The following is a 15,342-nucleotide window of genomic DNA, read 5'->3' on the forward strand; positions in this document are numbered from 1 at the left end:
CAAATCAACAAAACTTGAATCACAGAAAAGGTTCTCAAACAGTTAAATCATATATTGTGAAATAAATTAGTAGTCATATTTTGACCTTCTCTTATTATTGAAAAATCAACATGTTGACTTGACCTTGGCAATCAGTTTTGATTTATTAATGAAATTTTCATATATTTTGCATGTACTTTTACTATAACACAAGCCAGCCACTGAATTAAATAATTAAAATATAAATGTCATATGACTTAAATCAGTGCTGTCCAACCTTTTTGACACCAAGGGCCACTGAAAAATGTTTTTCTTGAAGCCGAGGGCCGCAGCAGAAAACTGAAAAGGAATGACTATTTAGCTGCTCGAGCTCTGGCGGGCCATTTAAAATCAGCCAGCAAGCCGCTTGCCAGTCTGCGGGTTGGACAGCACTGACTTAAATAAAACTATATTACAAATTGATATAGATGTCCGTAATACAATAGACAACTTTTTCTAACAAACTGATCAACAGAATTTACCCAAATTTGACAGATAAGGCTTCCTGGCTTAAAGGCCCATAAATTTGTACAAATGATGTTAATCTGCCATCCAGTATGGCCACAATTACTAAAAACAGAAAAGCATTTTGAATAACTTGATCTACATCATGCTCTACAGAATTTGAACAACTTTTACAAAAAGTATCCTTGCATAAAAAGACATAAGTAATGTATTAATAAATGCTGGTGTGCCACATCCAAAATGAAACCTTGTAACAGTTGTTTTCTTAACATGCGCAATCAACTGGATTGGAAGAAATTTCTACACAAAGCATCTTACTGACCAAGATTTTTTTTTTTTCAAGCCCTCCTGTTTTTGACTGTTTGGTTGATATCAGCCACATGAACAATCTCATGCCCACATGGGCATCTTGTATTTTGTACTTGATTTTTATTACAGTTACCTCTTCAATCTAAGAAATATTGCAGAGTCAATGCAATGAAATAAATACATGATCACGTTGTCTCCTTTTGATATGATATGCATGTTGGAAATAGTCAGTTAGAAAAAGGTTACAATTTGGAATTTTGTGGGATAGATAGATTGATAGATACTTGTTATCAGTAAGTTAATTCTGAACATGTTCTTTGAAGGTTAATTTGAGAACTTGAGTATGTTTGAAATAGTTGTAATGGTACACTGTTGTGCAACATTTCATGATCATTTGGAAATAAATTCATCTCTTTACACTTAAAACTTTTTCCATTTTTATACTTAATTGTCTTCTTTTCACAGAAGATTTTGCTGCCAAATATAATTTTTTTTTTTAAATTTTAAATTTACAGAGAATATGTGATCACATCCTGGACTTTTATGTTTTCTTGTTATAATGATAAAGAACAAAGCATTCACTATCGTTATTACCATTTCTACATGCTTTTAAGTCAAGTACATCTGCAAACAACATAGATCCAGACCTGCCATCACATAATGTGCTGGCAGATCATAGTCTTTGCTGCTTGTTCTACTGATTACTCCTTACAAACTGCATAGAACCAGATCTGCCAACATATTATGTGAAAGGAGATCTACATCTGTGCAGATCTGGACTTATGAGGGAGTATATATGGTACATATGCCATACATATATATATATATATATATATATACACACACACACGCTCTTTTATGAGTCCAACTGCAAACTGCATAGACCCATCTCTGCCATCAGATAATGTGATCTGGTCTTTGTAGTTTCATAGGAGTAATAAGCAGAACAAACAATGTAGACCCTGATCTGCAGGCACATTATGCTACAGCAGATTAGGATCTGTGTTGTTTGACGACTTACAAGCGAGTATATATGGCAGTCAAATTCTCATATGAACATGACATTTGAGACTTAAAAGTCAGCCATTAAACTACTTTGAATTCTATTGTCCCCATAATTATTTACTTAGTAATAAATTCTGTATTTTTTATTTCTTCAGCTCTGTGTGTGAGTCAACAGAAATGCGGCTGAACATGCGGGTAGGGATTCATACAGGTCGAGTCCTCTGTGGCGTACTGGGGTTAAAGAAATGGCAGTATGATGTCTGGAGTAATGATGTCACATTAGCCAATCAGATGGAGTCTGGTGGAATCCCTGGGTAAGATCAAAATTACTGTGCAGAATCAAGCACCACATCAGAAATAAAGCTTGAAAATTCAGAATAATTTTACAACAAAATGATGATTATATATAATATATTTAGCATGTTTAAGTTTTATATTGTTTATATCTACAATAGTTTTTTCAACCTAAGGATCTCTGGCAAGAATATTATAACTTAAAGATTTAACCTCATAAAATAAAGTTTTATAATTATTTTTATTTCTATATATTTTTTTGGTGGATAGGTTAAAGTGGATGATTTATATATAAACATAGATTATTTCCTGTAAAATTACTATCAGTTTAAGAACTCTAAGATATTTGCCTATTTTATACAAATAAATTTACCAAAAATCCATAAAGAAAATTTTAAATGCATTCAAAATTCAACAAGGCAATTTTATTTTGACCACTTATGCAAAGATTGTCAGCACAGTGTTTCTGCCTTATGCACAATCCATATTTAAATATGGAATATTTGGTCAGTGTAAAACTTTGCTATCAGGTCATGCTCCATGTGTCGGGTGCAGGTTGGAATAATGTCACTCAAACTGAGCCATATAATCAAATGCATCTTGAACTAGTTTTGGTTTATAACCCATTTTAGGTATCCTTAATAGATGTGAGAGCATTCACTTAAACTGAGCCATACAATCCAATGCATCTTGAATTAGTCTTGGTTTATAACCCATATTAGGCATCCTTAATAGATGTGAGAGCACTCACTTAAACTGAGCCATACAATCCAATGCATCTTGAATTAGTCTTGGTTTATAACCCATATTAGGCATCCTTAGTAGATGTGAGAACACTCACTTAAACTGAGCCATACAATCCAATGCGTCTTGAATTAGTCTTGGTTTATAACCCATATTAGGCATCCTTAATAGATGTGAGAGCACTCACTTAAACTGAGCCATACAATCCAATGCGTCTTGAATTAGTCTTGGTTTATGACCCATATTAGGCATCCTTAATAGATGTGAGAGCACTCACTTAAACTGAGCCATACAATCCAATGCATCTTGAATTAGTCTTGGTTTATAACCCATATTAGGCATCCTTAATAGATGTGAGAGCACTCACTTAAACTGAGCCATACAATCCAATGCGTCTTGAATTAGTCTTGGTTTATAACCCATATTAAGCATCCTTAATAGATGTGAGAGCACTCACTTAAACTGAGCCATACAATCCAATGCATCTTCAATTAGTCTTGGTTTATAACCCATATTAGGCATCCTTAATAGATGTGAGAGCACTCACTTAAACTGAGCCATACAATCCAATGCATCTTGAATTAGTCTTGGTTTATAACCCATATTAGGCATCCTTAATAGATGTGAGAGCACTCACTTAAACTGAGCCATACAATCCAATGCGTCTTGAATTAGTCTTGGTTTATAACCCATATTAGGCATCCTTAATAGATGTGAGAGCACTCACTTAAACTGAGCCATACAATCCAATGCGTCTTGAATTAGTCTTGGTTTATAACCCATTTTAGGCATCCTTAATAGATGTGAGAGCACTCACTTAAACTGAGCCATATAATCCAATGCATCTTGAATTAGTCTTGGTTTATAACCCATTATAGGCATCCTTAAAGGCATGATTGATGTTTATGATTCAGTCTTAAATTGAAAAGTTCATGCGCTGCCTTGTTTGTTCCAAATCAGGTAGTGACACACCTATTTGATTAAATTCTTATCTGGCGCACTGGTGGCCGAGTGGTCTGTAATGCTCACCTTTGCCAATCACAGCCATATCGCCACTGTCTGCATGGGTTCGAGTCTTGAGCTCGGTCAGTGTATGTGAGAAAGCTTGCCAGTAGCTTCCCATAGGTCGTGGTTCTTAACTGGGTTTTCACAGGTTCTTCCTTGGCCAGTTATTCTGGCCACCGTGTAAATCCTATAATCTGCTGATAAATGGTGTTAAACCCAAAACAGAATAACAACCGCAAATTCTTATCTAGATCTCTCTAGTGACTCCTGAAAATAGTTTATTCCTCTGGAATGATATTATTACTTAAAATACTTTTAATTGAAAAGTGTGTGTAGATTTATTCTGTATTATACTTTGAAGTAGTTCTTGTCCTCATATGTTCTTAGGCAGAATGCTGTAAATACAAATTCTGTTTTTGAAATATAACAATGGTTATATCGTTCCACCAGAATTTGAATAAGGTTTCATGCTTAGAGACATGCCAGAGAAGCCTGGCCATCCTGACATGGTTTGGACAGGATTGAAACCCACACCATTCAGGTCCAGTGTCAGGTACTCCAATCACTGCGCCACCTGTATGCTGTAGGTAGCTATTTATCCTGATATTCTGAACTTGTCAATATGTTGTGATTTTTCTGCAGTTGCTTTGGCTTTACTGTCATGTCACCAGATTTCTTTACCATTATAAACTTCAAGATATGGACAATTTTATAGGCAAATACTTTACATTTTGTAATTTTTTTGTTTATGTTGGTTATTTTACAGACGAGTCCATATCACCAAGGCAACACTGAATTGCCTAAATGGAGAGTATGAAGTAGAACCTGGCAAGGGTGCAGATAGAAACCCCTCTTTAGAAGGAATTGATACCTTTCTGATCAGGGCTTCCCATCCACGGAGGGTTAGTACAGTAGTCAGACATACTGGGAGAAGTTTATTTTTTCTAGATATTGGTCATCAGAATAATTTGTGGTATTTTATGTGAAAATTTCTTTGCAAACAGGAAAGTGAATTTCAGATTTTTACTTGCCTGTTCCAAGTTTTTACATTCCCTGCCTATTTAGCATGTTGCTAGTAAATACAGAGTTTAACTTTTCCTGTCAAGTATGTCCATTTGTTCTACATTGCACATTTTTCTCACTTAGGTTAAGTTTGGCAGTTAGCTCATGACAAAATAGGATTTAAGAACCTTATAGACATGTACTTATACCTGGATTCAGGAAAGTTGGTAAGGAGATGCATCTCAGTGAATACTACAATTTCTTGACAAAAGTTGGTTACTGACCTATATTTTATGCTTCTGTAACTTTGGTAAAGTTGTATGTTTAAAAGTTTATTTCTCAAGCACTGTTTATGCTAGGATTGTGTTGGATTATTGTATGCATCTGTTAGTAGAACACCTATACCCCCAAAATAATGCCACTTGACCTGCACTTCAGGAAAAGATTTTAGTGGCTTAGGTTAAGTTTTGGCACCCTGTGTATGTGTGTGTGTTTATACACACACACATATTTATATATATAGTTTCATGAAATTTTATGAGGAAAGCTTCTTGTTTTGAGTACTACACCCTCATAAAATTGGTTACTGGGACCTATATTTTATGTTTCACTGTCTTTGGTTATATGTTCTGTTTCTCAAGCTGTGTTCATGCTATAATTGTCAAACTACATGCATTTCTATTAGTACCATACCCATAATGCAGAAGAATGTCATGGTGACCTGTATTTCACATTTTACTGGCTTATGTTTTTGCAGCTTCATTTGTGTTCTATCAACTTTAATATACTTCTCTCCTTAGAATGATAAAACGTGGCAAGATGGTGCATTTTCGTAATTACTACACCCAGATATTTGGGTTCAGTATTAATTTTGTTGGATTGTTTTTGCATTAATTGTGAAATTAGTACATTTTATCAGACCTAGAACCACAAAATTTGATAAGTTCTTTATCCTTTTGCCAGAAGATGACTCTATGACCTATATTTCTTGTTCACTGACTTTATTCAAATTTTGTGTTAAAAGTTTATTTCCTAGATACCGTTTATGCCCCTTTAATGAAATTTGGTATTTGGATACATCTCTGTACTACAGTGCCCTTTAAAACCAAAGAAAGGTTACTGTGACCTACATTTTACTATTTACTAATATGAGTTCAGTATTTGTGTTCATGATCACATTGATTATCCATGCAAGATCTATAGACATCCTACCATACTTAAAAAGGCTATTTCTGACCAATGCAATGGGAAGTAGGAATACACATGCTTTTCATTTGAATGACCATACATTGTGATATAATACCCTCAGCAGGTTAACTGTATTCATGTGAACAGTATAGGACTGTATGTACCATGCTGTTTCTGGGACGCCACCTGTGATTAATCATGGTAATTATTGATGCATGAACAATGTACCACTGTCTGTTACTCTAAGGTTCTCAGAGTCTGGGACTTTCACCCAGTAGTACCTGGCTTCTATGGCTGGACGTTGATAATACACTAGCTTTCCAAGCAGATTTTAAGAACAATGATTTTAACAAATTTATTTGAAAACATTAATCTGTTTATTATAAACCTATTACCCCATCTTTGATATGATGGAAAGAATGTTCTTTTTTATTTGTTGTCTTTTATGCCCTGTCACAATAGTTGGATGAGTGAGTAGATAGGTAGGTGGGTGGGTGGATTTGTAAGTTGATTGTTTCACAATACATTAGTACAATACTGGCCATTTAGTGCCAATTAAAAGTTAAAAATGTAATACAGTTAAAAGTTAATGTAAAAATAGAAGATTGCAAGTCTTTAGTTGATAAAAGGGGTCATTATTTTGTCTGAATTTGTATTAAGCCTCATCATGTTAGTCTTTCCCTTGAGTTATGTTCAGCGTGGAAGCCACAGTGGCTCATCTGGTAGCATCTCAGATTTGTAATCCATGGGTTGTTGATATGATACCAGGCCAGTCCTGGTCAGCCGCTTCACTGTTTCCTGGAGACAGGTGCTTAAATACAATTTCCTTAGCATGATATAGCTGTTAGATGTAATGTGTTAAACTTGCCATTAAAAATTTAGAAAAAGAAATTGCAGTGTGTATGACATAGATCTATTTGAACAAGTTCACACAGTATGTTGGGTCTATTCTAGACTGCACGATTGGGTAATTCAATATAATTTATGTAATAAATTACACTAAAACATCAACCAAATGTGCAAAAACAGTGCATCTTATTTTTAAGCCCTACCTTTCATTTTTTTTATCAAATCTCATACTTTTTTAAAATGGAGAGGCAATTTTTTCCCCTGCAGTTTTCAGTTTTAATGTATCAATTTGTACTTACTTGTTAGTAGAGTCCAACTACAAACTGCATAGACCCAGATCTGCCAGCACATAATGTGCCAGCAAATCTGGACCTCTGCAGTTTGTTAGGAGTATGCAGTAGAACAAGCAGAATGGACCCTGATCTGCCAGCTTATTATGCATTGGTAGATCAAGATCTATGTTGTTTGACTTGTAAGTTAGTATAAATGGTACATTCTGAAAATGCCACCTTTTTATCCAGCTACCCCCAGGGATTGGACAATTTCATTTGTTTAAAGGAGGTGGTTGTTTATAGGAGTACCCCTAGGGATGGGACAATTTCAGCTGCTTAAAGGAAGTTGCTGTTTAGAGGAGTACCCCCAGGGATGGGACAATTTCAGCTTCTTAAAGGAGATGGCCGTTATAGGACTTAAGATATGTCTTAATTAATAGTTGCAAAAATCAGACTTTGGATGCACGAGAGGTGTTGGTTGAAGTTTATCAGAGGTCTGATTGTAGTTTTAGAAAGAAAACTAAAATCAGGAGTAATCAGTAGAATAAACTATATAGACCCTGATCTGAAGGTGCATTATGTTAGGACAGATCAGGATCTTTTTTGTTCATAGTTTGACTCACTTGTAGGTGAGAATATACTGTATGCAATTAAGAAATTTTATTTTGCTGGCCCTCATTTATTTTTTGGCATTTCCTGCAACTAAAGTCACAAAGGCAGTCAGAACTGTTACATTATCTACTGTAAAATATTTTTATCTGGTCATCTTTTCACGTACTTCTTATCCAGTGGTCAGTATGTCCTATCCCCAACACTACAGAAACATTTAGCTGAGAATAATTAATAGATGTTTTAATATTCAGAAGTTGTGGAAAGGGCAGGGATCACAGGACAGTCTGCAAAAATTGGAATAGGTATGGTAAATGCTATTATCATTTTTCTCTTTTCAGACTCCAAGTCTTATGGGAAAAAACTGGCATGATATTCGAGCTAAAAAACTTTCCTTCCGAAGTGTCAGTAATTGTGTAATGCGACTTATGCACTCAGTCAAATTTAACGCCGAGCTTCCATTTTCAAATGTACTGACACAACAAACAGAGGAAAAACAGACACCAGGGTCTGGTCATACATCCAAATTTGTAAGTTTTTCAATTTTATTTTAACTTCCTCATTTTATTAAATGAGTTTTCATTTTATTATATATAAATTGTATAACTAGTTTAAATTTGTCATATTTTTTGTAAATGTTTTTACAAATTTGTTTTATTATGGGGAATTTAAAGATAATTGCATGTATACATTTTAATAATTTTCAGATTATTTGGCAGTACTTAAATTTTTAAAGTTTTAATAATGTGTAGCACCTGCAAATGTCGCAGATGTCATGTCAACATCACAGGTGATATTTAATGGTGACACTACATGCAAAGTATCAGCAGATGTCATTGTATGACATTTCTTGTTGACCCCAAAGCCTCATTGCCAGAAAATCAAATAATTTACTGAGGTTTAGACATTTTCTGTCGATCTTGCAATTGCAAATGCCACAAATTGTGACAAGTATTGCTGAGCAAGTAGAGTTTCAACAATAACGATCATATTATTTCTGATAAACATTGTTACTTTATGTAACGGGTTTATCTTCATATCAGCTATATGCAGGGATAATACATTTAATAGTGTACATTGTCTGTCCATCTGTTTTTCTTTCATGTTTTAGCCTCTATTGTTTCATCTGTGCATCTTTTCTTCTCATATGATATTTTACAACAGTTGTCAGTGTATCTCTTTTTCTACTCTACCTGTCTGCTTCAATCCATCCATCGATATATCAGCCTATACGTCTGTATAACTGTTTGTCTGTCTATGAATGAAGAAATTTATCAAGTATGCAAGGAGTTTATAATGGCTTTCAAAATCTAGGTGTCAACTCTATTCACAATTATTGTGTTTAAAAAATAGATAAACATGATAGTAAATAGTAATAGCTATTAATAAATGGCCCTGTTAGAGACATTTCTGATTACAAGCTTTAAAAAATGCACAACCTATGTTTATCAAGGGCAGTAACTTATGGACAAATTCAGTTCTGCTCATAATTACAACCACTGAAGATCTCCTGAAAAAGAATTTAGAACAAAAACTTTAATATATTTGCAATGAATGTTCAAAAGTCTTCCATATGCAAAAACTTTGGACAAATACTATTTCTTCATTTCAACTGCTGAAGGTGGCATTTTTTTATGAAAAAAACAACACCAGTTGGATTAGGATTTCAGTCTTTTGTCAATGTCATCTGTGACATTTATGGACTATTGTTAATAATATATGTAACATTTATGGACTATTGTTAATGTCAGCTGTGGCATTTATGGACTATGTGACATTTGTTGGATCTACAGTACACATTCATAAAGCAGAAAGTGCTGTTCTTCCAATAAATGTAATAATTCATGTGTGTGATATTTACTAGTGCATAGAACATTTACCAGCATCAAGATCACCAATAAATGTCACATTGTGACATTTACCAACAACTTTGCACACATTGTAACTAGTAAATCTCACTGTTTCTGACCATTGCAGGTTCTACAAAGCTTTTACTACCAAATTAAATAAGGAAGAATAATTCTAATTTTTGTTGATGGATATTGTACACAGAGTGTAGTTGTTGTTGTTGTGGGGTTGAACGCCATTTTTCAGAACACGATAGGCATATGGCGGCCAGTATTAATGGTGGAGGAAGAACCCGGGAAAACCCTGGAAAGAACCACCCACGAGAAGCTACTGGCAAGCTTTCTCACATACCCACATTGGCTGAATCCGAGACTTGAACTGGCGCAGACAGAGGTGAGATGGTAGTGATTCTTAACAGAGAGCGCTTTAGACCACTTGGCCACTCGAGGCCCCTACACAGAGTGTATAAAAAATGACAGTCAGTATAGCATGTTAGATGCAAGGCCTTTCAAGCATAAGGAACTTGACTGCCATATGAAGTCAGCATCTTTCAAGGACATCCACTAATTATTTCACGTATGCAAGGGCAGCAGGTACATAATGAGGATGTTATTTCTGACCAGTCTAGCTAACATTACAACACTTGTCCAGTCTAGCTAACATTACAACACTTGTCCAGTCTAGCTAACATTACAACACTTGTCCAACTGTGTGGAGTGGACCTGAAGCTGTCTAAAGGATTTGCAATTGTTTCAGCCATTCTATATTCAAAGTATAGCACATTCTGAATGTCAGTTTCAGTATTCAAGTCCAATCCTGACCCAATTACAGAATTATTCTGGAAATATCAATATCCCATCAGTCACTGAGAAACTATGCCATAGGTGCCATTTTAAGTCTTATTATTAAGATTATTATTACTAAATGTCAACACATATGTAAACATCTATTTGTAATCATGTGTCATATATAGGCCAGGCTGAACTAAAGATATTCTTTACACATTACAGCCATGAATAAGAATTATGAAAGTTAGATAAAATCATGTACCAGGAGTTTAGATATACATAACATAAGCTAAGAAAATATTAGTATTTGCATAGTAAGTTTAGTTCAACACTGCATACTTTGATCTTTGCTCAAGGTCATTGAGATCAATGATTGCCTTACTAGTAGCTGCATAGAGGACTATTTACACACTGGACAGGAATTAAATATGCTCCTGTTTGCGTACATGCAGGTTCTTTCAGGTATTATTAGCTATAAAGAATGTGCAAATTTTCAGGGCTCACCATTTAATGTGAAAATTCTGCTATCAAGTCTTACAAAGGTGTCTGTTAAATTCAATCCATTTTGTAATTGCTGTGAGATCAGATGGCAAGGCACATATATCATGTTCTAGTAGCAATGGTTGTGGCAGTATAAAAACTGCTATGAGTCCTGTGTTTGGAGATCTTTAAAAATTAGGTAACTTCTAGAACAACTGAAAACTTGGCACAATAAATTTGGTACCACATGTACAAGGATCCCAGTAAAATAAACTTTCTACCCTCTTTACTAGAATCCTGGTGCAATAAATTTTGTACCCTATATACTAGAATCACAGTGAAATATATTTTGTATCCTAAATACTACAATCCTGGTACAATATATTTTATACCCTATATACTAGAATCCTGGTACAATATATTTTACACCCTATATACTAGGATCCTGGTACAATATATTTTACACCCTATATACTAGAATCTTGGTACAATAAATTTTATGCTCTATGTCATAGGATCTCAGTATAGTAAATTTTGTGTGTGTGTATGTGTGTGTGATTAGGATTTTTAACGTAACTTTAACAATTTTTCAGTCATATCGCAACGATGTCTGCAGTGTGGCAGTTTATTGTGATGTCTAGCACTGGGGCATCATGCCCCAGACATGTAGCATGATGTCCCATCTAGTCACATTATTCTGACACCAGGATGACCAGTCCTAACACTAACCTCTTAATGCTGAGCGCCAAGTGAGGCAGCTGTTAGTACCATTTTTGTAAGTCTTTGGTCTGACTTGGTCAGGGATCGAACACACAACCTCCCTCTTCCAAGGCAGATGCTCTAAATACTAGGCCACCGGAGCGGTTATGTAAAAAAAAAAAATTGTATTCAATATACTAGGATCCCAGTATTTTGTACCCTATATACCAGGATCCTGGTACAATAGATTGTGTACCTTATGTACTAGGATCCCAGTCTTGAAAGTATATGCAGAAACAGTAGCGCAACCAAACATTCTGCAGAACCCTTACAATTGTATTGTGTGCATGATCAGTAGATAATTGTGACTTAACATATATACTCACTTGTAAGTCAAGTCCAGCTAAAAAATGCACAGATCCAGATCTTTTAGCCCATAATTTGCTGACAGATCTGGCTCTATGCATTGTATTTGGAGTAATAAGTAAAGCAGACAACATAGACCCTGATCTCCATATGCATTAGGTGATGAAAGATCGGGTCTTTGTTTGCAGCTGAACCTGACTTGTGCAAGAGTACATGTGGTAAGTGTTATAGATAATAAATTAAGCCTTTTCAATTGTTGGATGCACATTAATTACAATAGTAAGTTTGTTAATTATACAGACTTACATTGCTATCTTCCTTATTGCTGTTTTTTTTCAGACAAAATTTGGATATTCTGTGACAGACAAACTCAGAAAAGCATTCAAAGAAAGGTGAGAATTCAAAGAACTTCCATGATGTCAGTAATAAAAGAACTCCCCACAATGTTCTGATAAAATCTCCAAAAATGTTATGATCTGTTTTCTCATGTACAAGTTGTCAACAAACAACATATCTAATGACCAATAACTTAATCATTTGAACATAAACAATATTAAATAGTGAAATGGAAACAAGTAATTGATGTACCTCCCTGCCTCTTTAGACAGTGGTTTATGGGAATCCATGTATCCATCTTTACATCTGTTGTGCACTCTTGTTAGGGTACCTAGTCCTGCATTTGGATTGCCATAAAACTTGGTAAATATTGTTGTCATCGCCTGAAGATGCATGTTTCAATCAATCATTTTTGCCCACATAATTTTTATTAGAGTTATTGCCCCTTATGTCTGGTAGCTGCAGCTTTGGTCACAATCGTGCTAATGCAACTAATCCAAGAGATTCTGATGGTCTATCATAGAACTTGGATAATATATTGTCATCACCTGAAGACTTGCATGTCAGCACATTTCTATGCTCCCTTAATTTTTTAGAGTTATTGCCCCTTTTGACTTGCGGATAGATGCAGAGTATGACCTTCTTGTGAACACATCTAGTCTGATTGATTACAGTGGCAGTGATTGCCATGAAAGTTCAAAAATGTTATGTGAATATCAACATATCACTATGCTCATTACATATTTAAGTTGTTTGCTCTTTTTACTTGGGGCCTGAAGTAGTGTTCAAGAGAATCTTGTGAAAGCAACTATGCTCAGTGCTTTGAGTGAATCGTCTTGAAACCTTGTACATGTTCAGTCATCATTGCAGCTTTAATAAATTAATGTCCTCCATCAATTTTTTTTGTGGAGTTATTGCTAATTTTATCTTGCAGTACATGCCATAATCTTGTGAAGACAGCTAACACTGCCATCACTGTGAAATTTGGTACATGTTATTGTCATCATCATGTTATTGTCATCACCATGTTATTGTCATCACCATGTTATTGTCATCATCATGTTATTGTCATCATCTAAAGATGTGCATATCAGCCAGTCACAGTTCATCTTCAGCTTTGCTAAGCTTGTTGCTTTTTTTCTTACCTTTTGCTAGATGCATTGTATGAAAGAACCATGTGAATGCATCCAGTCTTGCAGTCTTGCTGTATACATGTATCGGTCATCACCCATGGAATATTGCAATGCAGATGTTCTTGTAGATGCATTATAATTTATTCAGACACCATAATTTGTGTTCTAATTGCCTGTAACTTGCTGGGTACTTTACACATGACCCACCACAGCAGTGGTAGCAGCATGTAGTATTACCCTTGTATGTTTGTTACAACATTGTGGGACATGCATGTTCCATAAACACATTTCTAGTGTTTGCGTTATGACTGTTTAATATATCTTACAGTTGGCCATCTACTTTCTTTTAACTAGAGAATTGTTTTATGAAAGCCCAAATCACATATATAGTTTTTGGTTTTGTTTTATCTTCTTGATTTAGTACAATTTAGATATTGTACATAAAGTCAAACTTATGGAATATCTCAGGCTACTTTGAGATTGGATCTGGATTTTAATTTTCCTTCCTAACTTGTCAGTTTCATTTTATTTTTAATTCCAGACATTCCCCTCAGACTATGCAGCCTGTTGATCGAGTTAACAAATATCTTGCTCAAGCCATCATTGCCCGAAGTGTGCAGCGGGAGAAAAGTAACCATGTAAACTTCATCACACTTCGTTTCAAGAAGTCAGAGAAAGAGAAAAGAGTAAGTATACTGCAGCTCTCATTTGATGTTTCAATACAGTTGAGGTCCATTACTGCTGATTGCATTATATATGAAGTGCTGTATAATACAGACATGGTTCCTGCAAGTCATGGATTCCTGGAAAAGTTTTGGAATTTAAAATGTAAATTCAGGGGCCTTGAAAAGTAATCAAATTTGTCAAAACATTGCAAAGGTTCTGTATACAGTGTTATAAAGACAGGTCATTTCATCCGCTGTGGTGGCCTAGTGGTTAGAGTGTCCCAATCAGATGCGTGAAGTCGTGAGTTCAATCCCTGGCCAACTAACAGCTGCCTTACTTGGCGCTCAGCATTAGGAGGTTAGTATTAGGACTGGTCGGCCTGATGTCAGGATAATTTGACTGGGTGGGACATCATGCTACATTTTGGCAACATGATGCCCCAGTGCTAATCATCACTATAAACTGCCACACTGCTGACATCGTAGTCATCTCACTCATTTTTTTTAAAGCTACGTTAAAATTCCAAATCACGCACAAACAGGACATTTCATGGTTTCTGTGTACAGTGTTATTAAGAGAGGTCATTTCATAGGTTCTTTATACAGTGTTTTAAAGACGGGTCATTTCATGGCTTCTATATACAGTGTTATAAAGACATAATGTTTTGCTTTCTATATACATTGTTATAAAGGCACATCATTTTTTCAATGCTTTCTTTATACACTGTTATAAAGACAGGTTTTGTGGCTTTCTATATACAGTGTTATAAAGACAGATCATTTTATGCTTTCTCTATACAGTGTTAAAAATGCAGGTCATTTTATGCTTTCTATATACAGTTTTATAAAGACCAGTCATTTTATATCTTTGATGTACAGTGTTAGAAAGATGGAGCACTGTATATAATGAATACACAAGCTCAGAAAGTGTAGACCATAATACAGCAGATCAGGGTCTGTGTTGTTCATTCTATGAAGGAATTGCATGATACCAGCATAGGTTCTAATCTTCTGTCACACAGTGGACTGGTAGATCTGGGTCTGTGCTTTTTGGACATGATGCAAGTCATAGAAAAATAAACAGACATTAAAATTTTGTTATATTTCAGTATCAGGCCTCAGACGACTTTGCCTTCAGCAGCAGTATGATGTTTTCCTTGTTGATGCTTGTATGTACTGCTAGCATGCAGGCTGTCATCCTACCAAGGTATACATACATACATACCTACATACATACATACCTACATACATACATACATACATACAC

General features: G+C 35.1%; 1 protein-coding gene across 1 annotated transcript in view; it reads left to right on the forward strand.

The window, feature by feature from the left end:
- LOC149776325 (adenylate cyclase type 1-like) overlaps window positions 1-15,342 on the forward strand; it is a 285,595-nt gene that overhangs the window by 217,296 nt on the left and 52,957 nt on the right. The window contains exons 7-12 of the mRNA XM_089942825.1: window positions 1,953-2,111; window positions 4,607-4,742; window positions 8,102-8,290; window positions 12,281-12,333; window positions 13,952-14,096; window positions 15,185-15,282. Coding sequence (XP_089798951.1) covers window positions 1,953-2,111; window positions 4,607-4,742; window positions 8,102-8,290; window positions 12,281-12,333; window positions 13,952-14,096; window positions 15,185-15,282 — 780 coding nt within the window. The remainder of the gene's footprint in view (window positions 1-1,952; window positions 2,112-4,606; window positions 4,743-8,101; window positions 8,291-12,280; window positions 12,334-13,951; window positions 14,097-15,184; window positions 15,283-15,342) is intronic.

This window comes from Sinohyriopsis cumingii, chromosome 18 (genome assembly GCF_028554795.1).
Source record: "Sinohyriopsis cumingii isolate HCF-2022 chromosome 18, ASM2855479v2, whole genome shotgun sequence".
NCBI classification, from domain to species: domain Eukaryota; kingdom Metazoa; phylum Mollusca; class Bivalvia; order Unionida; family Unionidae; genus Sinohyriopsis; species Sinohyriopsis cumingii.